The sequence below is a fragment of the Hyposmocoma kahamanoa genome, unplaced genomic scaffold (genome assembly GCF_003589595.1).
Source record: "Hyposmocoma kahamanoa isolate Upper Pololo Valley unplaced genomic scaffold, ASM358959v1 102, whole genome shotgun sequence".
NCBI classification, from domain to species: domain Eukaryota; kingdom Metazoa; phylum Arthropoda; class Insecta; order Lepidoptera; family Cosmopterigidae; genus Hyposmocoma; species Hyposmocoma kahamanoa.
Genome location: NW_020653337.1, coordinates 17,915,884 through 17,939,252, shown reverse-complemented (window position 1 = coordinate 17,939,252; position 23,369 = coordinate 17,915,884). Strand labels below are relative to the sequence as shown.

The window sequence follows — 23,369 nt, the reverse complement described above, 5'->3', positions numbered from 1 at the left end:
CTCGTAATTTCAAAAACCCGCCATTTTTTTTTTCAAGAAACATGTTAAAGAAAGATAGAGTCGTGCAAAGTTCTGTAAAACCGATGAAATGAAAGCGAGCGAAAATCCGATATTTACGCTTTTTCTAAGCAAGGAATAAAAATTTACAAATTTGACGTTTCACCCTTCTTCATTTCGTACCATCATTCATCCGTTATTTCGTCTGTGACCTGTGTTGCGAATTCTTTTCATTTTTTTATTTTGAATAATATAGGTAATGATTTGACTAAAGGCTGTAGATTTTTTGTTGATAAATATTTAGCGGCACCAATGAAGTAAGTAGCGCAGGCCGCGGATCGCTGAATTTAATTACAACAATGGCTGTTGTTAAAACTCCAGTTCTAAAAGTAATTTTATGCGGTGAATATGGTGTAGGAAAGAGTTCCTTGTTCCGCCGATTCATCAATAATACGTTTGTCCCAAATTCTGATAGAAGGTCTACGTTAGGCTTGGATCACTTTGAGAAATTGTATCAAGTTGGCGACAAAGACGTCAAGGTTGGTTGCTTTATTTATTGGATGTATTAATTAGCATAAAACCGCTACATAAGTCTGTATGTTATTTCAGTTGCAGCTTTGGGACACTGGGGGCATGGAAAGGATTGCTTCTGTCACCTCAAGTTACTACAAATTTGCTGAGGCAGCTATTTTAGTGTTTTCCTTGGACAACGCCTCGTCTTTCCATGTTCTGAGTCAGCATTTGCTGGACATTGTGACATATGCAGAGAATGCCAAAATATTTTTATGTGGAAATAAGTCTGATTTAGAAGGGACATCACCACAGGTTACTGATGCGGACATAGACACATTTTGGTAATTAGTCTACAAGAACAGATGTAATTTTTTTTAAGTTAGTACAATAATATGATATAAAAGATATTTTTATTTGCTTCCAGTGAACAATGCCATAATCTTATCAGCACTACATATAAAACATCATGCAAGACAGGCAAGGGCGTTGAAGAAATGTTTTCAGACATTGCCTTACAGCTGGTTGAGTCCAACAGATCTCGAATTGAACTTCAGACTTTGAATCATGACAGCTTCAAAATCACAAGTCCAGATCTGCCTGAGGAACCTCCATGTAGTTGTTGATGTCTGCCTTCTAAACTGTTTATCTAACAATATGCTTTTGATATGCATTTAAATCACTAATACTATGGGACGAGCAATGAGTGCATTGCATTGCTAAGGTTATTGCTTTCTGATGAAAAATTGACACAAAATCCAATTTCTAAATAAAATTCAACTTCCCCTTTTTATCACAAAAAATAGCACAAAATATGAATGGAATGTACTGTTTTCTCTGAACTTTGAATCCAATAGGAATAGTGAAATTCAGATTTAATATTTGATATTGTGCTGCATTACTTTTATGATTATTATTTTTTAATTAATTGTTAACATTTATGTAAGCGTAATCCTCGAATGTAGTTAAGAGTGAAAGTTGTTTTAAAGCTTTAATATGATGGCCAGATGTATATAATAACCATATGTAATGTTAGATTTCACAAGAAGTAACTTATGCATATATGTATTATCTAGTTTTTTATAATTTGATGGCAATTTTACTGTATGATTTAGTTAATCATTGTGTTGTTATTAACATTTTCTTTTTACATCAATTGGAATAAAACCATGAGTTTTAAATTTTAATTATTTTTAATTCTAAAAATATTTCTTACTGTTACAATCACATTGACATAACAAATTTAATGTTTCACTTTAATAATGTCATATGCTCAAATAGGGTGCTTAAGCAGATCTAAAAATATATTGTACTTTACATGGGAGAGCCGCCGCAGTCAAAATTTCATCTAACTGTACAACATAATTGGATCTATATTATAATAAGCAAAACAAATGTAAATCTTGTTTTTGATAAAATCTGCTAAACCTAGTTTAACTAATTTAAACAATTATTCAATTCCAGATCTTCAAGACAAGTATTTTTGTTCAAACACAAATTGTTTATGTAAAAGGGCACAATTCACTTTCACAAGCCCACCAACAATTTAGGCTCCGGATTCGCCATGAGCACATTAAATAATAATTATTGAGCAAAGCTCTAGTTAATATGTTTGAATTACTTTTTTTTTACTGAAGTAATTACGTTATATTTACATGTCTTCTTCTTCTTCCTATCCTTATCCCATGCTAGGTGGGGTCGGTACAATATGTATTTACATGTACTAGAAGTTAACTTATTGATTCTAGCAAAATAACATTTTTTATCCTTCCTGGTTGATTTCAATGCCAGCAACTAATGTAAAAAATGTGTCGTGACCATAAAATTAATAATTTAAATATTTTGTTTATCAAACCTGTACTTTAAAATGGTTCTTTAATTTACATATCCATTTATCAATTAAAATTTTTTTGACCAATCGAACGTCTACTGTAGTCAATTCAGCAAAATTGAATTTTTTGCGAGAACGAAAAATGTGCGTCTATATGACCTTCAGTGAATATGACCTGCATAAAAGGATATTACAAACAAAATGTATTTACATTTTTAGTGTAAAGGCGTGACCGTTTTAATGTTGAGACCATTGGATAGTTTTGATGTCTACACCTTCTTGTACCATTTCCCATAGAGGGCTCATTTCACGAAGACGTTCAACATGACGAATTGTTTTTTCAGCTGTGTAATCCACTTCCTCAATTGTTGTAAATCTACCCAAGCCAAATCTAAAACAAAAAGTGTTACATAGTTTATCTTTTAACTCTCAAATCACCACCATCACCATCAACCCATTTATACGTCCTACTGCTGGGCACGGGTGTCTTTTCAGAATATCAGTTTTAGTAGAATTGGAGAATAACGCTAGAATACTCTTTTAATTTGTGTTGCTAAAAGCCCATTTACATTATTGCACTGCAAATGCATGTAGTGCAGGGGCTAACTACAATAGTGTCACATTTGATTAGTATAATAAATTGGGCATCAAATTTTCACCCCTTAAAAGTATTTTATAAGTATTTTATATTTACATTCCAACCGCTTAGATCTAATCATAAAATATTCACCAAATAAACAATACCTTATTGAACTGTGAGCTAAATCTTCATCAGTGCCAATGGCTCTCAGCACGTATGACGGCTCTAGTGAAGCAGAAGTGCAAGCTGAACCACTCGACAATGCAACGTCTTTTAGCGACATCAGTAGGGATTCACCTAAAAAAACCTAATTTTGTAACACTGATAGAAGGAATTACTAAATGCAGATAAAATGACTTACCATTGACAAATCATTCAATGTAATCTGAATTTAAATAATACTATTCATCTTAACTAAAACAGAAGATACATTCTAAAATTAATAGTGTACCTTCAACATAAGCAAATGATAAGTTGATGCATCCAAGGTATGTTTGTTCAGGGTCACCATTCCTTATGACATGTTTGAGTCTTGAGTAGATCTTGTTTAAAAATCTTTGTGACAATTTCTCTATCCATGCATGGTCATAGGCCATTTCACGTTCAGCTATCTCGCAAGCGGCACCTGGAAATTACGTGAAACAGATCTTCCCATTTAAAAGCACAGATGAATCAAATTTTAAAAATTCTTTGTTTATAATAACTAAAAAAAAAGTAGCATAGCATAATATGTAGCATTGTAATGAGTTTCTTACCCAATCCTACAACAAGTGGTGTAGGCACTGTACCACTTCTCATGCCTCTCTCTTGGCCGCCACCACTCTGAATTGGTTCCACACGTACTCGCGGCCTCCTTCTAATATATAACGCGCCAATACCTTTAGGTCCATATATTTTGTGACCAGAAATTGACATCAAGTCGATGTTCATACCATTAACATCTAATGGTATCTTCCCTACAGCTTGTGCTGCATCAGTGTGGAAAAATATCTTTCTGCTTTTACATAACGCGCCAATTTCTGCGATAGGCTGCTTAACGCCTGCAATGTTTACATATTTATGGTAGTGTATATCACATTCCATGTTGGGTTTCATCTTCGACCGAGCAGTATACTATGTAAGACGACTGTTCTGAATCCAGTCCTCCCTGATTGGAAATTGTATATCGACCATGAACTGGTAACCGGTACTATCTCAATTTCGATAACTTTACAGGCTGAAGAAAAAATCCTTTATATAGCTTTATAATACATGCATGTGTAATAAAAAATTTAAAAATTACGTTTTTATTTAATAAACCAGATGCTATAAAAATTACGCAAACAATTTTTTTCTTCACCTGTAAGTTGTCAAAATTGAGATAGTACTGAATGCCAGTTCACAGTCGATATGGTATTTTTCTATTTGCATAATGTAAATGAGGTAAAATAATTCGGAATTGAACAAGAAATACTGTACCTATTTCATTATTGACAGTCATAATAGAAACCAAACTAGTCTCAGGTGTCAAAACCTTTTCCAACTCCGTCAAACTGATTAATCCATTAGATCCAACAGGTAAGTATGTTATTTTGAAGCCTTCTCCTTCCAAAGCTCGGCACGAGTCTAATACACATTTGTGCTCCTAAGTGTTAAAAAAAGATAAGAGTTAACTAGGTCTAAATATTGACACCTTCGGTGATGTAGGTCGGGAGATTCTCAGGTCCAATTCCCATTAGGACCAATTTAAGAAATAAACTTATCTACTTTGGTTCATGTCTGGGTACCGTTCTGGAATAATTTTGTAACTTCTGTACTCATATACAGGTAATACTCTAGTTTGAGAACAGGTACTTAGAATGATTATTTCACACATAATCTGATACCTTCAAAACAGGACTAAACAAAACTCATTGTTTATGAAAAAGTTGATATTCAATCCATTATAACAACATTATATTATTTCCTTTTTTTAAGTTTAAGGCTCAATTTATATTGCGGCGGAATGGAGAGGAAGTGAATTTTTGTAACATCGCATAATGGACTTTATGAACAATCGTGTAATGTGCAAACTAGAAATGAGCCAAAATCTTCCGTGGAATGAGTGAACGATTCAATATAAATTGAGCCTTAAACTTAAAAATACCATCTTACAATTTGTGTAGTCACTACATGTTTTTTTCTAGGTGCATAGAACCGTGCAACTCCTTTGATAGAAATGTTGTTTGACTCTGTGGCCCCAGATGTAAATATAATTTCCTTTGGGTCAGCATTAATGATGCTGGCAACTTGTTCCCTAGCCTTCTCCACTGCTGCTTCACTCTCCCAACCATAGGCATGAGTTCGAGAGTGTGGGTTACCATGGTAACTGACTAGATATGGCAGCATAGCATCAAGCACTCTTGGGTCCTGGAAATAATTATATGTCAAAAAATTATTACTATAAGATATTTGGTGACATTATAAATTTTACATTTGTGGTTTGGTAACAGAAGATATGATAAGACAACAGGTTTTTTTTTGGAAAATTAAATAAAACATTGCTTTTACAATCCAAAATAAAAAAATATCAATTGTACTTCAGAAAAATTAACAATAAATGATAAAAAATTTGGAATTAAATGATAGGGTATACTCAGTAAACAAGATAAAAAAAAACATAAGATAAATGTTTATGTTTTTAAACATTTATCTTGTTTACTGTTATTTCAAATCAAAGCAATGGATTCTTACCACTGGAGTAGTCGCTTGTGCGTCAAAATATAATGGCCGACCATATTCTTCATGTTTTAAGCTGTATTTATCAATGTCAACTGAAAATAGTAAAATAAAATGTTATATATTATTATACATACAAATAACATTACGGTTGTAGCGGTGTGACCTCCTTACATCGTCATCCCACCTTTTTACCGTGTTTCAGCAGTTTCTGGCCACTCATATTTAAGTTTAAATTTTGAATTATTCCATGGCTCTTTTGCCTGGCTTTCTGATTTTGTTTCGTCCCACCGTCACTCCCTGCTCGCGGCAGCGAACACATTTTCTCTTATTTTTTTGAGCCGTTTACCAGTTACCAAAAATCTCTAATGCGATAAACATTTTAAAGATCATAAATATAGTTAAAACCCATTGACCTACTAACAAATGGACTTCGTGTTCGCACTAAAAAGTGTCCGCACCTATAGGGCGTTAAAATCGCATACAGAGCGTCAATAGCGCAACAGTCTTCATTTGTTCGACTGACAGCGCGGTTGTCAATCATGCAGTACTATATAACAATAAAGGTCTATCCACACACATCCGGGACGTGTCCGGGCCGTGGACGGGCCGTTCTCCGTCAGGGGCTTAAAAAAATATCGTTGCGTATATTTTGTATGAACTCGTTCACACATGTCCATGTCCGGACCGACGCCGAGACGGGCCCGCAGTTTGTACAAACTAGCACGCCCCGTCCACGTCTCGGGCACGGCCCTGATGTGTGTGGATAGTCCTTAACTTGTGAAAAATACTGCAGTAAAGTGTAAAAACAGGATTTTGTATCATATTTTCACTAAACAAATATATTGTGTTATCATAGTTATCATTTAAAAGTGTTATCATGTACAGTTGTATAATATTTAATTTATATATAAATTAATCGTAAACATAAATTACAAAAGCAAACAAAATAATCAAATAGCTAACTGTCCTTTTTCTACACATTGCATGCAAAAAAGATGGAAAAAGACCCATTCCATCAATTTCAAGAAGCTCATATAAACTTTTTGGTCATTTTCAATTGTTCGAACCATAAGCGATTGAAATGTTTCGAACAAAACTATAGAGTTGTGTTGATTTTAATCTTATTTTTAAAATGACTTTTTATTAAACGTTAGCAATAACAAAATATTGTTGTACTTGTTTTACAGCTTGGGATTACCTATTAGAAGTCAGAAAATACATTTGACCGTAATAATGTTAGCTCAAATTTTCATAATGTCAAATGTATTTTTTTAGGAATATTACAAAACAAAAGCTAACTTTGGCTTTGTGAGAAGCATCAAAATTACTTGAAAGCGAAACGGTTTTAGCGGAATTACAGATATTTGAGTTCTTTGGAATATCGGTACATTTCTTAGAGTACACACTTATTTTCACATTTGTAATATTTGTATGTATGTATCTGCCCAACTCTTTATTATTTCTTGAAGTGAATTTGTACAAAATTCGACATGATATTAAATATAAAAATTATATACAATAAAGGTTGCTACATTACTTTTGTGTTCAAGTAATTTTCAGTTGAAGCTAAACATGGTGCTTCTTGTTAAGTTTCCAGCAGAAGCTGAATATGGTGTTTTAGGGCTCTTTGGGTCAAATTCTAGAACTCTATTCAATGCTCAAGTCAGGATTGCACTGGCAACACAAGCACTGGAAATACGACCCTAATGGCAGGGACTTGAGTATGATTTCGAGTGCTTTATTATTATTATTCTTTTAAATGTTATGGCCCTTCGAGTGCTTTAAACCATACTCAGATCCTGACTTGAGCATTGAGTAGAGTTCTAGAATACGACCCTTAAAATTGTTGCAAGCTAAATTAGGCAGAACTGAAATGACGTTACAATTTAAATTATGTTTTAGTTTTTTTTTATATTTCGTTACATGTCACTATGTTTGTATAGGTTAACTTCAGACATTTTTTCATGGTTTTTGTATTAGACCCGATGTCCAATTGTTGATAGGTCAATGTTAAAACCGGAATAAATATTTATAAAACTGGATTTATTACCATTAGTTCTTTACCCTTTTGGATTTTGAACCTTAAACATACTAAGCAAGGTGTATGGAAGCTGCGGAGGCTACTACACTTTCTTGCTACATTATTATCTTCAGAATATTCCAAGCGGAATCTACATTACAATCCACCAGCGCCAGCAGTGCGCGTCACACGGGTAAGGCAAGAAATAGACTTGATTTGGATAATGTAGTACTAGTGAATGTGAAATGTTTGATGTATTTATAAGAAATTATTCTGTTGCAAATTTTTGTCCTAAATTGATTCGTAATTACCTAGACTGAAAAGTAAGACAACAGAGGCTACTTAATTATACCGTTAATAAATTATTTTAAATGTTATGGCCCCATATTGCCTATTGCAGCACGTTGAGTAAGACACCACTATATTTCAGTAAAATACGGGTAATATAAAGAGTGATGGTGTAATACATAGCAAATAAACTGGTCTACTGCTATTGTCGAAAAGGCTGTCCTTATTCATTAACCACGAAAAAAATCTTGTTTACCTGTATTTGAGAGACACTTTTGGTGTTGTAATAACAATACGACGCATTTATTACTCTGTCCAGTGTGTCTCGCTAAGTTTTTCGAAACAGCAGGAAATAATTTTTTCGCCAAACGAAACATTTTTCAATTTTTTTCAAAAAAAATATTTTCGATTGCGACTCGGTTTAAGTTTTTTGACAGTTGCAGCTGTCGTTGCGTTCAAAAAGTTTTAGGAAAAATTCGGTTTCGTTCGTAAATATATAATCGAATTAAAGCGACTCATTATGTAGTAGTGCGAGTATGATTTTGAGGGTCGTATTCCAGAACTCTACTCAATGCTCAAGTCAGGAATTGAGCAGACTTGAGTATGATTTCAAGCACTGGAAATACGACCCTAATGGGAAGGATTTGAGTATGATTTTCAGTGCTCACTGCAATACTCTAGTTCTGACTTGAGTATTGAGTAGATGCTCAAGTCAGGATTTGAGTATGGTTTAAAGCACTCGAAATCATACTCAAGTCCCTGCCATTAAGGTCGTATTTCCAGTGCAATCCTAACTTGAGCACTGAGTAGAGTTCTAGAATACGACCCTCAGAGTCGTATTCTAGAATTCTACTCAACTCCAGTGCAATCCTGACTTGAGCATTCAGTAGAGTTCTAGAATACGACCCTTGCTTTAAATCATACTCAAGTCCTGACTCTCAAGTCAGGACTTGAGTATGGTTTAAAGCACTCGAAATCATACTCAAGTCCCTGCCATTAAGGTCGTATTTCCAGTGCAATCCTGACTTGAGCATTGAATAGAGTTCTAGAATACGGCCCTGAGAGACGTATCTGTTTATGTGTGTATCTGTAGATTACGGACGGGACGGAAGATGGCGCTATGAGAAAACATCGCTCATGGTGAGCGATGTTTTGGGATTCAACATCGATGTTTATGAACGGCATATCGATGTTTCAAAAAATCGATGTATCGTTTGCATCGCTATTCACTAACTGCATGGCAGTCCGCGCAGGCAGGAGACTGCTTATGCATTGTCCCTATGGTCATAATCTATATTAGACACTATATTTCAGGCCCTGTCCTACGTATGGAGTCACTCAGGACGCATTGCAGGATGGCTTGCACGCTGCGACTACAATTTTTTAATCCTGCCCTACGCGCAGCACGACACGATGTCGTATCGTGTTTATGTGTAATAGCCCTATAGTGCTTTGGAAACATACATTAAAAGAACCCATACATATTTAAATTTTCTTTATTTTAATCAAATATATCATCATAAGTAACTAGATTGCGTTTAGAATCTTTAGGTGGCTGAGGGTTTCTTGGAGAGGGTGCAGGTGCCCATGTTCCTGCAGTTTGTGGGGGTCGTCGCGCTGATACAACTCGCCAGCCCTCATCACCAGTCTCCAGTGATGTCTGGGCATGGGCCGCGGCCTCCACAGTTTCAAATGTTACAAATATTCTAAAAATGAAAATAATATTACAAGTTTTAAACTAAACAACTTATTTGGTAGTAGTTTTTGATAGTTAAAAGGTAACGGACAGTATAATAATAAGAAATAAACAAACACTTACTTGTCTTCATCTGGTTCTTGTGCCACAGTAAAAGGCTCGAATGCTGCAAGCCTGCGCCTGATGCCTTCCTCAGTGAGACTAGGTCCTGTCACCTGTAGGGTGTTGCTCTGGGTCCGGTTTGTATTGGGGTTGTCACCACCATGGTGAGGTCTGGGGCCTTTATCATCCCTACAAAATGTCAGTTTGTAATTTAAAGTCAATGAGTTTGTTACATGTCATATTGTGTAATGAAATTGCTTAAAAACAACAGCTTTAAAATATTCAAATATAATTACTTATCCCGAGCTGTAACAAAAGAGTCATAGAGATATTTAACACGTGGTGCAGGCTTCTCCTCAGGGGGAGGTGGCTCTTGGGATGCACTAAATGGCTGATATGATGCTACTCCTCCTGTGGCTCCTGCTGATCCACTTAGCTTCCTTTCTCTTCCTGTAAAGAAATGAATTATATCAAAAGTAAGTAGCTTAAAAGTTTATAACAACAAGTTATCTATATCCATATTACAAAAGGTTGCAAGCCCATTAATTCTACAAAGTAAGAAATAAGTATAAGTATCCACCAAAATATACATTTTTCTGTACAGGGAGCGTAGCTTCCGTTGTATACAACGGAAGGGTATTTCAGCGAATATTGATAGTAAATAAATGTTAAAGACGTGCTTGTTAACCTGCTCTAGGCCTCTTAAAAGTAGCGTTCTGTGGCTGAGGCGGGGGGCTTTTAATAGCTTGAATAGCACCACTTTTAATCAATTTTCGTGCTATTTCACGAGCATCACGAGCTTCAGTAGGCCGCTTCGGGAGCACTGGTTTCTCTGGTTCCTGTTTAGGCGCTTTCAACGCTTGCAATGCCTTCTTCTTTTTCTTTAACTTTTGATATTTCGCTTGCAACATTAACTCCTCTTCTGTCAGGTTGGACGGAAAATGTAAATATACCATATTTAAATACAGTTTTGCAGAGAAATTTGCACAAAAGATAAATTTTAAACTAGAATAGAATCCCGTCCAAAAACATAAATAGCAATTATATTAGTCCTTAGATGAGAATATATATTTTTTCTCTGTTCTACACCAGTAGTACGCATGTACGCTATCTCTTTCTATTGTTCCCTTTGTGCTCGTGGAGCGAACCGATGTCAAAAGTGACGTTTTATAGGTGTTTTTACAGTTTTTTTAAATGGCACTAGACCACTTGGTATCTACCAATGCCAATGTGAAAGTAAAAGGTTAGAAAATTTATGGGAGAGAAACCAAAAACGAATTGATTAAATTTATAAATTCTGTTTTAGTTTTTCTCCCTTTGATTTTTTTCACTTAGTGCGTAATACACGTCCGATTTCATGTCTGATGGTCGGATTCGACTTTAGATCGGATTCACTCAATACACGTCCGATAGGGATAGGCGTCCAATTCTTACGTCAGACTTTTCTGAACTAACTGCAGTGTTGCCAACTTATGGGTAATTCCCCAAATACAGGGAATTTCAACTCGACAACTCGTTTGGGGATTTTGTTTGAATTACGCTATGTGGGGAAAACGCCCTTGCATTTTAGAATTTTATCATATTTTGTTACATTGATAATCACTGACAAAAACACTATTTATTTGTTTGTTTATGAACGATATTGATATTTTTTTCAACATCGCACATGCGCTGCTTATATAGCAACATTTATATAGAATTATTAGCAAACCGCTTATATGTATAAAATCATCCAGTAGTATTCGAATTACCTTGTCTTGAATTGTAAAATTTCTACTATTATCAGTCACCGACAAGAGCCTGGCTTTTAAATAGAATGATGATGATCAATCGGTGCGTGTTGAGCGCACGACCCTTCCTCGTTTTGACCGGTTCCCGGTGTGAAATAAGAATACAGCTGTTGCCGAACAAAGCCAAGCAATAGGTGTTTTAAAGGACTATCCACACACATCAGGGCCATACCCGGGACGTGGACGGGGCGTGCTAGTTTGTATGAACTGCAGGCCCGTACCGGCGCGCCGCCCCGGACACGGACATGTGTGAACGAGTTCATACAAAACAAAACGCAACGTTATTATTTTGAACCCCTGACGGAGCACGGCCCGTTCACGTCTCGGGCACGGTCTGGATATGTATGGATAGACCTTAATACTACAACTTGCCATTCGTCAAGCTTAATTAGTAAGGTTTAAACTTAATTCAACTTGTTGAGTTTATTTCTAATTATAGCTTATCGTATATGTAATAGATGGGTACATTTTGACTTTCTTCAATATTTTTAAGCGTAACAGTAATAATATAATAAATACTGAGAATGAATAAATATTATTACATGTGGGAAATATGACCTTTGCTCTTCCTAAATTTATAACCTTGATTTTTTGGGATTTTTAATAATTTGCATTGGCAACGCTGCAAATCGGAGGGAAGAATCGGACATGTATTTCGTTTCCCCGCAAAAATCAGTGACTTGTATACTTAGCGCGCCTTTAGACAAACGGATCGGTAATAAAATCGGACGCTATTTCCGACTCGGAAGCCACGTCACCTCCGTATCCAATAACTAATGATAGAGAATAGCTTATTTAAGGAGGCATTGTTTAGAAAAGAGCACGAGGACGTGGAAGTTATTGGTGGGAAAGAGTTCAAATCGGAAGCAAGAGAAAATATGTTTTCTAGGCAATTTCTAGGTCTCTCACATCATCTTATTGAAATCACAAACTCTTTTGGCTTTGAATTTATTACTTAACAAGTTTACAATTTCCGGTAAACGGATTTCTATTAATTTATATGGTTCATTAACACTAAGAATTACGAACATTAAAGTATCATGATGAAATCTGAAATAGAAATGTTTACTTCCAATTCAAGAATACGTACACTTTATAAGCATGCATACCTGGAAACAATAAAACAGCATTAGTCATTCTACCACGAAGTGTATTCCGTACCTACTCATTAATGTGTAGTTAGCGTGCATTGAACGTCCGACAGTATAAAAGGAAGATTTCAGTCTGACCTCATTTAATCACATTTACTTGCAATACTTTATAGACATACGATTAACGTTCATACAAATATTTTTTATTTCGATCCAAAATACTTATAGCGAGACAAAAAAATATGGCGTTCAAAGGCATTTTTATTGTTGCTCTAGTGGCTTGTTGTGTACAAATAGCCGTGGCGTTTCCTAAAAACAACTTTATTGTAAACACGGAAGAAATTGTGAAAGTAACAGATCGGACGGAAGAAAAATTGAGGACAGAACAGATTACAGAACATGGTGCAGGTAGGTTGATAATATTTTGTTTTGTATTAACTTTTGCTAAGATTTGCATAAACAACAGTAATAATAACAGCAGTCAATACGTAATAGCATGTAACAGTGTGTACAGTGTACCTAGTGTACACACAGGCAATTGTGGTACTACTACTGTATTTTATTGTTCTAGCGATAACTATTGAAAAGACCTTTACCTAATACAGAAAATGAGTTTAAATTATAAAACATATTTAGTAATATCCACTGCGGTATGCAGTTTATATATAAATGTGTCGTTCTCATCATTACATTGATTAAAAATCAGGAATCCGCGATCATTACGTGCCTATTTATTACAACAAACGTTTTTGTATTCTAAGCAAGAACATTGCTTTGTCATATTTGTGTAGTGAATGTTTAGAGGCCATGCCTTGCAAATGCGTGATAGCATTTCATGCTGTTAATTGCGTCGACTTAGCATATTATGTGTGACTCATTGGTTACGTTTGAAAAACATAATACATGTTAGCTTGTGCCCGCGACTTCCTCTGCGTAGAATATAATCTTTAGTAGCAGTAGCTCCTTGTGAAAGAGTTCGTCCAGGGCATACCTACTGCTACCATACCTATTTCTGCCGCCAAGCTGTAATTAATGTCAGCATTACCTACTGCTTGGTGGTTTTACGGTTTTTTAAGGGAAAAGGGTGCTGGTGAAATTACAGGCACACGGGACTTGTCAACTTATGTCTCAGGGTGACGGGCGCAGTGGCAGTGCGCTCGTATGCGATTTAAAGCTCTGAGTGGCACTGCAACTTTTATGGACAGGCGTGTAGCTAACCATCAGGCGCACGTCTTGTTAGTCCCGTCACTTAATATGTATTATAAAAAAAATGCTCGAGCAGCCTACTGTACCTACTACTTACTTGAGAAATAATTGGCTCTCTATACAAACTTTCATTCCCTATTTAGCACCCTTTAAGATTTATCTTTGTGACAAAAAATACCTATATCCTTCTTTCTTCCATGTATCTTTATACCAAAATTCATTAAATCTAGTTCAGCTTAGGTTTAGGTGTTGAAAACGTAACAGACATAATTCGAAAGCAATTATATTTCTATATATAATTCGAATAAATTTATAATATTAGTTTGGATTAGCCAAAGTTTATAAACTAAGAAATAATATTTATAATATTCTCTATACGTATCTCTACTTATAGTATTATAACGGGACGAACAAGTCGTGCGCCGCGTGCCTGGTAAGCGACACATTTATCCCTAATAAGTATATTTAAAGCTATGACTAGCACTGCTAGTCATAGCTTTAAATCGCAAAGATTTAGGGGCAATGCTACTGCTCCCGTCACCCTGAGACATCAGTTGACAAGTTCCATATGCCTGTAATTGTACCAGTATATAGAGATCGTGATAATGATAAATGAAAGTTGTCCCTTATTTGCTGATAAGGATTGAGGCTGCATTAAGTACAGTTTCCGGTTTTTTGCGAATCGACACTTAACAGAAAGTGTTTGTATTTCAGAGTCACCAGAACCAGTTTCAGTGCATCACCCTTATCAAGTAGTCCATTGCGAGTTCGAGGAAGTCACTGAGGATATTGTCTGCCGAGAGCCTTGCTTGCGCAAAGGATATTCTTACGGTCTTTGTGTAGGTCGTAGGTGCAGTTGCGTGTAAATATGAAAGAAAACAACAAACATCGTGAATGTAAATCGGAAACAATTTAGTTAATATCCAAAGCCAACGAGTTCTTCTAATTTTGTTGAATTTGACTTGTTAAAGTGTTTAGAAAGAAAGAAGAAACTAAGAAAGACATTTATTTGTAAACGCAAATGACATCACAGAATTTCCGCCAATTTCATGTTCAAAGTACATTGATCTATTTTATTATGACTATATATATATACATTTATCCTATACGTAAAAATGATACTATACACATAAAAAGGAAGGAAAATATCGGACCTTATTATTTACTGTAATAAACAATTGAAACCTTTGGAAGTTTGTTTTTATCTTTTTATTTATGTCCATGTTACCTAATTATAAGATTTTTCATTTTTTAGTCTGTGTTACATAAAAATTAGTGACCAAATAAATCGGGAGTGATCGTCTCGCTTAAATTTTAATGATTTTTTTGCGGATAATAGATAATTACATTAGATGCTAAGTAAGATAGAATTTGTACATAGGTACGTAATAAATATTCATTTGGACTTCTCACATAACGTGGCAGCTTGTATATGGTTAATAGCAGGAATTTGTGGTTTTGTGTGTATTTCTTCCGAGCACACGATATCGGTTTCAACTTTGATTTTGTTCCAGCTGTAGTCAACATCTTCCTTTGTGATCACTCGAGAACAAATCACAAAGCGGATCACATAGTTTCTGCGACATGAGCCAGCTACCATGTAGAGTTCTTTTTTTTCCGTCAAATTATCTAGCAGTTTCTTCGTTATTTTATCTCCATGTTTCAATCTGAAGCACACTAATCCCATGGATGGCTCAGGCTCCACCACGAATCTTTCGTCAGCTCTTACCAGCGTTGCAAAATACTGAGCAAGGCTTATATGATTCCTGATGTGTCTTCTAATACCCTCAGCACCGTAAATCCTTAGAACTGACCACAATTTAAGCGCCCTGAATCTACGGCCAAGAGGCATCTGCCAGTGTCTGAAATCCGGAATTTTTATTGTTGTCTTTATATCGTCTAAATAAATTCTTTGTACATCGAAAGTGTTGATCAGGTCATGTCCATTTTTTAACCACATAGCCGAGCAGTCGAAGTGGACAAGCATCCATTTATGAATGTTAACATCGAACGAGTCTGCGTACTCTACGCCTCTCATTAATTCCCTGTATTCAGGACAGATGAAAGCACTGCCAGCGTAAGCAGCGTCAACATGCAGCCACACATTAGCTTCGTTGCAAACTGGTCCTAATTCATATAATGGGTCAAATGCACACGTTCCAGTCGTCCCCAGAGTAGCAACCACATAACAGGGTATAAGACCTTGAGCTTTATCTTCTTCGAAAGCTTTTTTAAGCATGTCACCGCGAAGTCTTCCGTCAGCGTCTGACTTTAACAATTTCATCTTCATGGAACCAAGTACTCCAGCTTTTTCTACCGAGGAATTGCACTGATCTGAAGTATAGGCGACCAATTTTGCTTTGATTAGGTCCTCATCGATGTTGGGATCATTTTTCTTAAGTCTGCGTAACGTTTTCTCTTTTGCTACGAGCAATCCTACTAGTGTTGCTTCACTTGCTGAACCCTGAAAGTAAATTTACAAGGAACATGAACCTATATTAGCTTCAAACATAACCAAAGAAAAAATATGTTAGTTGTTTACCTGAATAACTCCACCACCAGGTCCACTTGAACAGTTAAGAAACTCTTCTGGAAGACCGAGTAACTTACCCAACCAGTTCATGGTCACTACTTCTAATTCCGTGCACGCGGGGCTTGACATCTAAAAGAAACAAAGTGATAAGTAAATATTTGCTGAGTATTACTTTCAAATCTTAATTTTTTTTAAATTTTATCCTAGAGTGCACCGTATATTGCTTACCCAGCTAAATCCTATAACTCCCAGTCCATCGCTGAGAAGATTGCCAACGATACTGGCAAATGAATTGCCAGTAGGATAGAATGCATGAAAACGTGGTGAGTGCCAGTGAGTAGTCTGTTAAGGAAAATAGTACTTACTTAGTTTTATTATTAAAAACTATGGTTAATTCACTAACTATCAATATCGTTTGATGTTTTTACTAAATGAATATGTTTTTTAGAGCAAAGTACATACTTCAACAAACCACATTTTGAACGTATAGTTGTTTCTGTTGTAGCTATATTGAGGTAAGTCTGTGTATGTTCGTTTGATGTTAAGAATTGGGCATCTCTGCTTTACTAGGCAATAGAGGTATATGCTTTTGGTTAGTTTCGATACTTACGCCTGGCAGAATATGCTCATTGAAGTCCTTTATTACATCTTTCCATTCTTCGGGATGCTCAGGCGCATCTTCTGGGAGGGCGTTTATAAGATATCCCGGCTCTACCGACGGTAGCACATCTCTAAAAATTAATGTTTTGACATTTTTATTAACAGTAAGCGAAAAGAACACAGTTGATATTAATCAGTTCAAATTAGTGATATATTCACGTTAATTTAAGGCTGTGATGATAAGATAGGTAAGTCGTTTTTATTAAAATATGAGCTGGATGTCGTGAGTGTTGTGTTTCGGTCTAGTGAGAACCCTAGTGCACAAATAAATAATGAAGGTCTAGTGCGGGTAGTTATAAAAACTGGCATGCAAGATGCTGACACCAGCCTCTTCAGTCCCTTCGAGACCATGGACGTTGCAATACGTCCGAAACATCGAGGTAAATAAAATATGTTTTACACGTGAATAAGTCCTTAAAAATCAATAATTAAAAATGGAATTAAGAATGGAATTGATAAAGAATTAGACGACCTTGGTGGCCTAACGGTTTACAATGAGGGCATTGGATCCGGATCTCCCGGATTCGATTTCCGGTAGGACCAATATGGACAAAGATTTTTTCTAAATTGGTTCTGGTCTGGGTATTCTGGAATGTGCCCCAAAGTGAATTCCGCTGCTCTGGTACTCATAATAGGTACAGGGAATTCCCTACTTTGAAACCGGCAATTGGTGTGGTTGCTTGGCACACTATTACAATTTAAAACGTGTTTTAAGGGACAACATTACCTATATGTATATTTGCGAAAAATCACATTTTACGTAGCATTTATGTTTATTACGTAGATACGTTGTAATAATTATAACTTTTTTATTAAAAAAAGCTGACCTCAAAAGTTCGTGGAATTACATCTATTGATTGAAATCGGAAACCGGAAAGTTCGCGAAACCGGATTCATCCCCTAGCTTGCCATCCTTAGAGGGGAATATTTTTTTCAAATTTAAATGGGCCCCATACTGTACCCTCATTCCAAAAAAAAACATCAAAATTGGTTGGACGTTGCAATACGTCCGAAACATCGAGGTAAATAAAATATGTTTTATACGTGATTAAGTCCTTAAAAATCAATAATTAAAAAATCAAATAACGTGTGAAAATCGTGAAAGCTTAAATCAAATTAAAATATGAGTTCTCCGTCTAGCGCATAGGTTCCCAAACTTTTTCGCTAAATTTAAGCATGATAAAAACTGTAGTGTAATTTATATAAATAATTCAGGTTTTTTTTTCAAATGCGGTAGCTCCGCCTGGACAGCATCAACGCCCCCAAATTGATTTCGAGGTCACTACCACCCTAGGATTCTACAGAGCCCACTGGGGTTTTAGGGAACACTTTGGGAAACTATGGTCTAGTGTAATCTAGCTTTTTCTAGAGTGGTAAGGAAAATACAAATACAAAAATTCGTTATTGCCACAATGACACTTTTTTGGACACAAATAACATATTCACAGAAAAAAAAATCAATAAACGATATGCCAAACATGTCAGAGGGCAAAAGGAGGTATCTCAATTTGTGCTGCCTGGAACCGTCGTTGTAGCAGGCAGGGCTGGCAAATGAAAATTTCCTTGTCCCTAAGATCTTAGGCAAATAAATGCAATGAGGGCCTAAAACAATTATAAAATTTGAAAACTGTGATTCAGTATCAATCAGTATATAATAATGGAAGATAAATTAAATTTAACGAAAAAAATCTTCGAGGAAAAAAGCTTCGAATATACGAGAAAAATTATGCATTGCATTAGCTGATAATTAGGTCGCTGATTCTTCTTTTGCTCCTGTGTGTTGCAAATTGTAGAGCTAATAACAAATTATTTGCCAACCACTCAAGTCAAGGCAAGTTCAGGAAGTCGATACTATGAATAATTCTATTTATGTAATTCATAATCTAAGTTATTTTTAGTTTGAATTAATAACGCTCGCACTATGGTATATTTTCAAGAATAAACAAAGATATATTGCCATTAATAGAAATATTCTCATGAATACTATAATAATAATAACGCACACACTCCTAGTCCCGCACAAGGGAAACCCTGTGTCGCGGGTGTCATAGACACAAACAGAAATTTAAATATTTTTTTCTTTATGAATCGAACCGGGCACCTCTGCGTGGTAGACCAGGATGGTAACCGTTCCGCCACGAAAGCAGTTAAATTGACGTAAAGAACAAAATGCAACTTTTCAGGAGCTGCAAAAAAGTTTTTTTTTGGTTATGTATTCGATGCATGATGTTTATGAGAAAATCTAACAATTTTAGATTGTATATGCGTAGTTCATTTATTTATAAGTATTTTATTTACAAGTTTTTCAAGCAGTATCAAACGATACCTAGTAAATACTTTTTTTTTACTTCACCATTTTGTCGTTTAGAAGTATCATTGACTTACTCTGTATAATAAAAATTTATTATAAAAACCTACAGAATTTTTAATTCGTATTAACGTTTTATTAGTTACTTATAGATCGTAGACTATTAGTAAATTATGTTTGCCGCTTGTAAATATAATTTGCTGCTGACGATCTGTTGTAATGTTTTTATATACTAACAATGGAAGGAAAAGATGCGGCGATTAGTTCATAATTGTCGTGTAATTGGTTTAATAGTAATTTCATGATGGAATCTTTCGGTCGAGTGATTAGCTCGACACTGGTAAACTCTACAGTTGACTGCAAAATTTGCGTAGTTAATAACAGATTTATTAACGGCTCATAAATCTACCTATACAATGCTTTAAGTTAAATTAAAAAGCAAATAGGCAAAACAATTTTGTGGGGTATTAATTTTCAATATTTATTCTTTAAAATAAGAAATAAAAATGTATTTTTATCATCTCTTAAATAAAAAATAATTCGATGTGTATTGAAAATATAGCTTAGTGACGGTCAATTTGATTTCCTTGCAATAGACATGGGCATAGATATTCATTATACATTCATATTACATTTTATAAGTTATAAAAAAATGATAAATTATATTCGTATTAATTATTAATACGAAGATCGAACACTCAGAAAAAAATCCTTCAATCCGGCCGGATTCGAACCGACGATTATTTACGATTCTGGTCACATTTTCCAAATTTAATCAACAACGAAGTAAGGGCTCGCGGACGCATGCTGTGCCACACGCGCAATCGCCCTTACATCTCGCTTCTTCTTCTGAACGCACGTTACCAGTCGGCCGCGCATCTCCAGAACTCACGCCATATTGTAAGAGCCAGTACACGGTAGCAAAGTAACACGACTAAAGGCCCATTTAGATGGAGAGAGTTTATGGCACGCTTCGTGACGAAAAATCGTACGCGATTATCGTAAGCAATAATCGCCATAAGATTATCGTATCATAATGTTTACATTGAGGAAAGAACTAAAATCTTGTCTACGATTATGTCATACGAGATTCGCAAGCAACTTAATCGCCTCCTCGACTGTTTACACAGAGAAATATGTAGTAAGGAGATTCTTGCTTACGAGTTTTCGACTTGTCTAAACACGATCTCGTATGATATTTTCTCAAGTTCATACGATTATCGTACAAATCGGTTCGAAACGTTTTGAGTGCAAGATTTGCCATTCCAGTTCAGTGATTACAGCGGTATTGACTATGAATATATCAAAATGACGCAAAAATCATTGAAATTTGGAACTGCTGATAATATTAAGTTCATTGCACTGTATATACTTTTTTAAAATTTTACAACATTTCTTAATCCTTTTATTTCTTTTTCCTTTCCTTCATTCTTGTCTTAGAAAAGCAGTGATAATCAAAACACCTTCGCGCGCTGTACTTATGGTAGAAACGGCTGGCACAAAAACTCGAAATACGATTTTTGCTTTCAAGTTCTGTTTACACGGAGACATTCAATATTGAAAGGCGATGCGATTATCGCTCACGTGGAAGGGCGATAATCGCGAATGCTTAGACGAGGAAAGTTTTTTATATTCTTTCGATAATCGTATCTTCGAGACGAGAAACTCTCTCCATCTAAATGGGCCTAAGCGATGTCCCATGGCAGAGTCCACGACAGGACAATAAAAATAGATACTAAAAAGATCATACACTTACATATTACAACCTAAAAATCTGCGTTAGGCTTCCTCAAGATGTATTAATAATAAAATCCTAACCTAAAAAATCTTGCCCTGTATCGTATCTGGCTAAAATGCTCTCATTATACTGGCAGCGTTACCTCGCTAGGTGGCAATGGACACCTGCTGAACCTACCACAATCCAGAGCGGTGATCGCAGCCCCGATTTCTGGTCGGCGCCCCAATCGTGCCATGCGACTAGTATAGAAGGCAACACAAAGATATTTCAAAGATGCAATGGAGAGAATGAATAAGTCGACAGTTAAACTGAGATCAAATATTCAGTGTAAAGTCAATGGTGTAAAAGTAGATTTATTACATTGTCAATGCGCTTGACTGTACTGTTGCCGGCGCTATAGGAACAATTACTTAGATAGAAATTCTACACTAACTTGATAATGGTGTTGTGAATATTTTCAATATATTATCAATAATAATTATAGAGATAAATCTTGATTTTTTAACTTTCCGCAGTTCCGTCGTCTATAATTTACTGAATAGTTAGCATTGATATTAAAGTTAATTTACTGCTTGTGTTTTTTTGCACACTGGTTCTTGAGATAATTTGTATTTTATTTTAATAATTTGCCTTATTGAATCTTTATTAACCTTCACCATGAATGTGCTTATCTTTCAAATTTTATAGGAGGAACCAGATTTACCTAACTCGATTTTAATTTCATATTTATTTCGTGATATAAAGAATTGGACGACCTTGGTGGCCTAACGGTTTACATTGAGGGCATTGGATCCGGATCTCCCGGATTCGATTTCCGGTAGGACCAATATGGGCAAAGATATTTTCTAAATTGGTTCTGGTCTGGGTATTCTGGAATGTGCCCCAGAGTCAATTCCGCTGCTCTGGTACTCATAACAGGTACAGGGAATTCCCTACTTTGAGACCGGCAATTGGTGTGGTTGCTTGGCACACTATTACAATTTAAAACGTGTTTTAAGGGACAACATTACCTATATTTAGTATATTTGCGAAAACTCACATTTTACGTAGCATTTATGTTTATTACGTAGATACGTTGTAATAATTATAACTTTTTTATTAAAAAAAAGCTGACCTCAAAAGTTCGTGGAATTACATCTATTGATTGAAATCGGAAACCGGAAAGTGCGCGAAACCGGATTCATCCCCTAGCTTGCCATCCTTAGAGGGAATTTTTGTTTTCAAATTTAAATGGGCCCAATACTGAGGTACCCTCATTCCAAAAAAAACGTCAAAATTGGTTCACAAATGCCGCGTGAGTAATCGCGTAACACACACACAAAAAAAAATTGGAATTGAAAACCTCCTCCTTTTTTGAAGTCGGCTAAAAACCTTTTACCAAAGTGTTCTACGACGATTTCTAATTTGTACAATTTTTATTGACATTTCATACAAATCAATTAACGACAAAAGCAGCAAATTGTTTAAGCAATCGAATATTTTATTTTTAATGAGAGCCATGGCGGTTTTGGGGAAAATTTAAACTCTGCAAGGGTAAAATGACATCATGTGTATGGCTCATTTTACCGTAAGCTGTGACTACTTTTGTCATGATTTTATTTCGTTCAGAACAGTGGGGAAAGCAAAAAAAATGGTGCAATTTTGCGGTCACATTTCTACATAATTTACTTTTTAACTAAGTTACATAACTTTACTTAATAGTGAGTTTTTTATTTTATTTTTTAAAGCAATGCTCTATAAATAAATAACAAAATTTCGGACATCATACACAACGTGATTACTCATCATACTGTTAGCATTCTTATAAATTATGTAGTAAATTATATAAAAAAAACAGTAATACTACAGCAAGCACAAGACCAATTTGTCCGGGGAAAAATGTCAAGTTTTTGTAGTTAAGAGGTTTTATACGAATTAATTTTTAAGAATACGAGACGTTTTGAGTTTGATGGCTCTATAACTAATTCTCAATAAATAAATAAATAACAATAACATACCGAGTCCTAATATTATCCCAATAATCAGCAATTATATCTATTGCCGCTTTTGCGAATTCTCTAAATTCTTGAGAGTCCATTTTCGCTTCACCACACTTATATAATCATCAAACTTCACGTTAATTTGTTTAAGTAATATATGTGACAGATGGACTCTTGATGACGCTTTGAGAGACAATGGAGGCTCTGGCAGAATGGAGGTGGATTTATATGAACTTGCTGGCATGCAGCTTTCTATAGCGACGCTCTCAGTCTTTATTATGGAAACTGAAACAACTAGATATAAATTTTGTTAATGTATGCTATTTTTTTTAATGAGGTT

General features: G+C 35.4%; 5 protein-coding genes across 5 annotated transcripts; 2 read left to right on the top strand and 3 right to left on the bottom strand.

Annotated features, from left to right (window-relative positions):
• Positions 1-186: 186 nt before the first annotated feature.
• LOC113232908 (ras-related protein Rab-14) lies at positions 187-1,503 on the top strand. The gene is made up of 3 exons (XM_026467811.1): positions 187-536; positions 607-851; positions 935-1,503. Exons 1-3 carry the CDS (start codon positions 357-359, stop codon positions 1,131-1,133), a joined length of 624 nt encoding a protein of 207 aa, XP_026323596.1. The 5' UTR covers positions 187-356; the 3' UTR covers positions 1,134-1,503.
• A 444-nt stretch (positions 1,504-1,947) lies between these two features.
• On the bottom strand, positions 1,948-8,334 carry LOC113232902 (probable cysteine desulfurase, mitochondrial). Its single transcript, XM_026467799.1, has 8 exons — positions 8,183-8,334; positions 5,631-5,710; positions 5,052-5,306; positions 4,377-4,542; positions 3,674-3,958; positions 3,370-3,543; positions 3,083-3,215; positions 1,948-2,729 (listed from the first exon to the last, which is right to left on the bottom strand). The coding sequence occupies exons 1-8, from the start codon at positions 8,301-8,303 to the stop codon at positions 2,576-2,578; spliced, it is 1,368 nt and encodes a 455-aa protein (XP_026323584.1). The 5' UTR covers positions 8,304-8,334; the 3' UTR covers positions 1,948-2,575.
• A 1,093-nt stretch (positions 8,335-9,427) lies between these two features.
• Positions 9,428-10,695, bottom strand: LOC113236796 (negative elongation factor E). Its single transcript, XM_026472983.1, has 4 exons — positions 10,413-10,695; positions 10,021-10,174; positions 9,746-9,913; positions 9,428-9,632 (listed from the first exon to the last, which is right to left on the bottom strand). Exons 1-4 carry the CDS (start codon positions 10,678-10,680, stop codon positions 9,428-9,430), a joined length of 795 nt encoding a protein of 264 aa, XP_026328768.1. The 5' UTR covers positions 10,681-10,695.
• A 1,772-nt stretch (positions 10,696-12,467) lies between these two features.
• LOC113237386 lies at positions 12,468-14,788 on the top strand. Its single transcript, XM_026473821.1, has 2 exons — positions 12,468-13,013; positions 14,526-14,788. The coding sequence occupies exons 1-2, from the start codon at positions 12,848-12,850 to the stop codon at positions 14,675-14,677; spliced, it is 318 nt and encodes a 105-aa protein (XP_026329606.1). The 5' UTR covers positions 12,468-12,847; the 3' UTR covers positions 14,678-14,788.
• A 112-nt stretch (positions 14,789-14,900) lies between these two features.
• Positions 14,901-23,223, bottom strand: LOC113237377 (alpha-methyldopa hypersensitive protein-like). Its single transcript, XM_026473809.1, has 5 exons — positions 23,048-23,223; positions 16,955-17,075; positions 16,573-16,686; positions 16,354-16,473; positions 14,901-16,275 (listed from the first exon to the last, which is right to left on the bottom strand). The coding sequence occupies exons 1-5, from the start codon at positions 23,125-23,127 to the stop codon at positions 15,208-15,210; spliced, it is 1,503 nt and encodes a 500-aa protein (XP_026329594.1). The 5' UTR covers positions 23,128-23,223; the 3' UTR covers positions 14,901-15,207.
• Between the last annotated feature and the right edge of the window lie 146 nt (positions 23,224-23,369).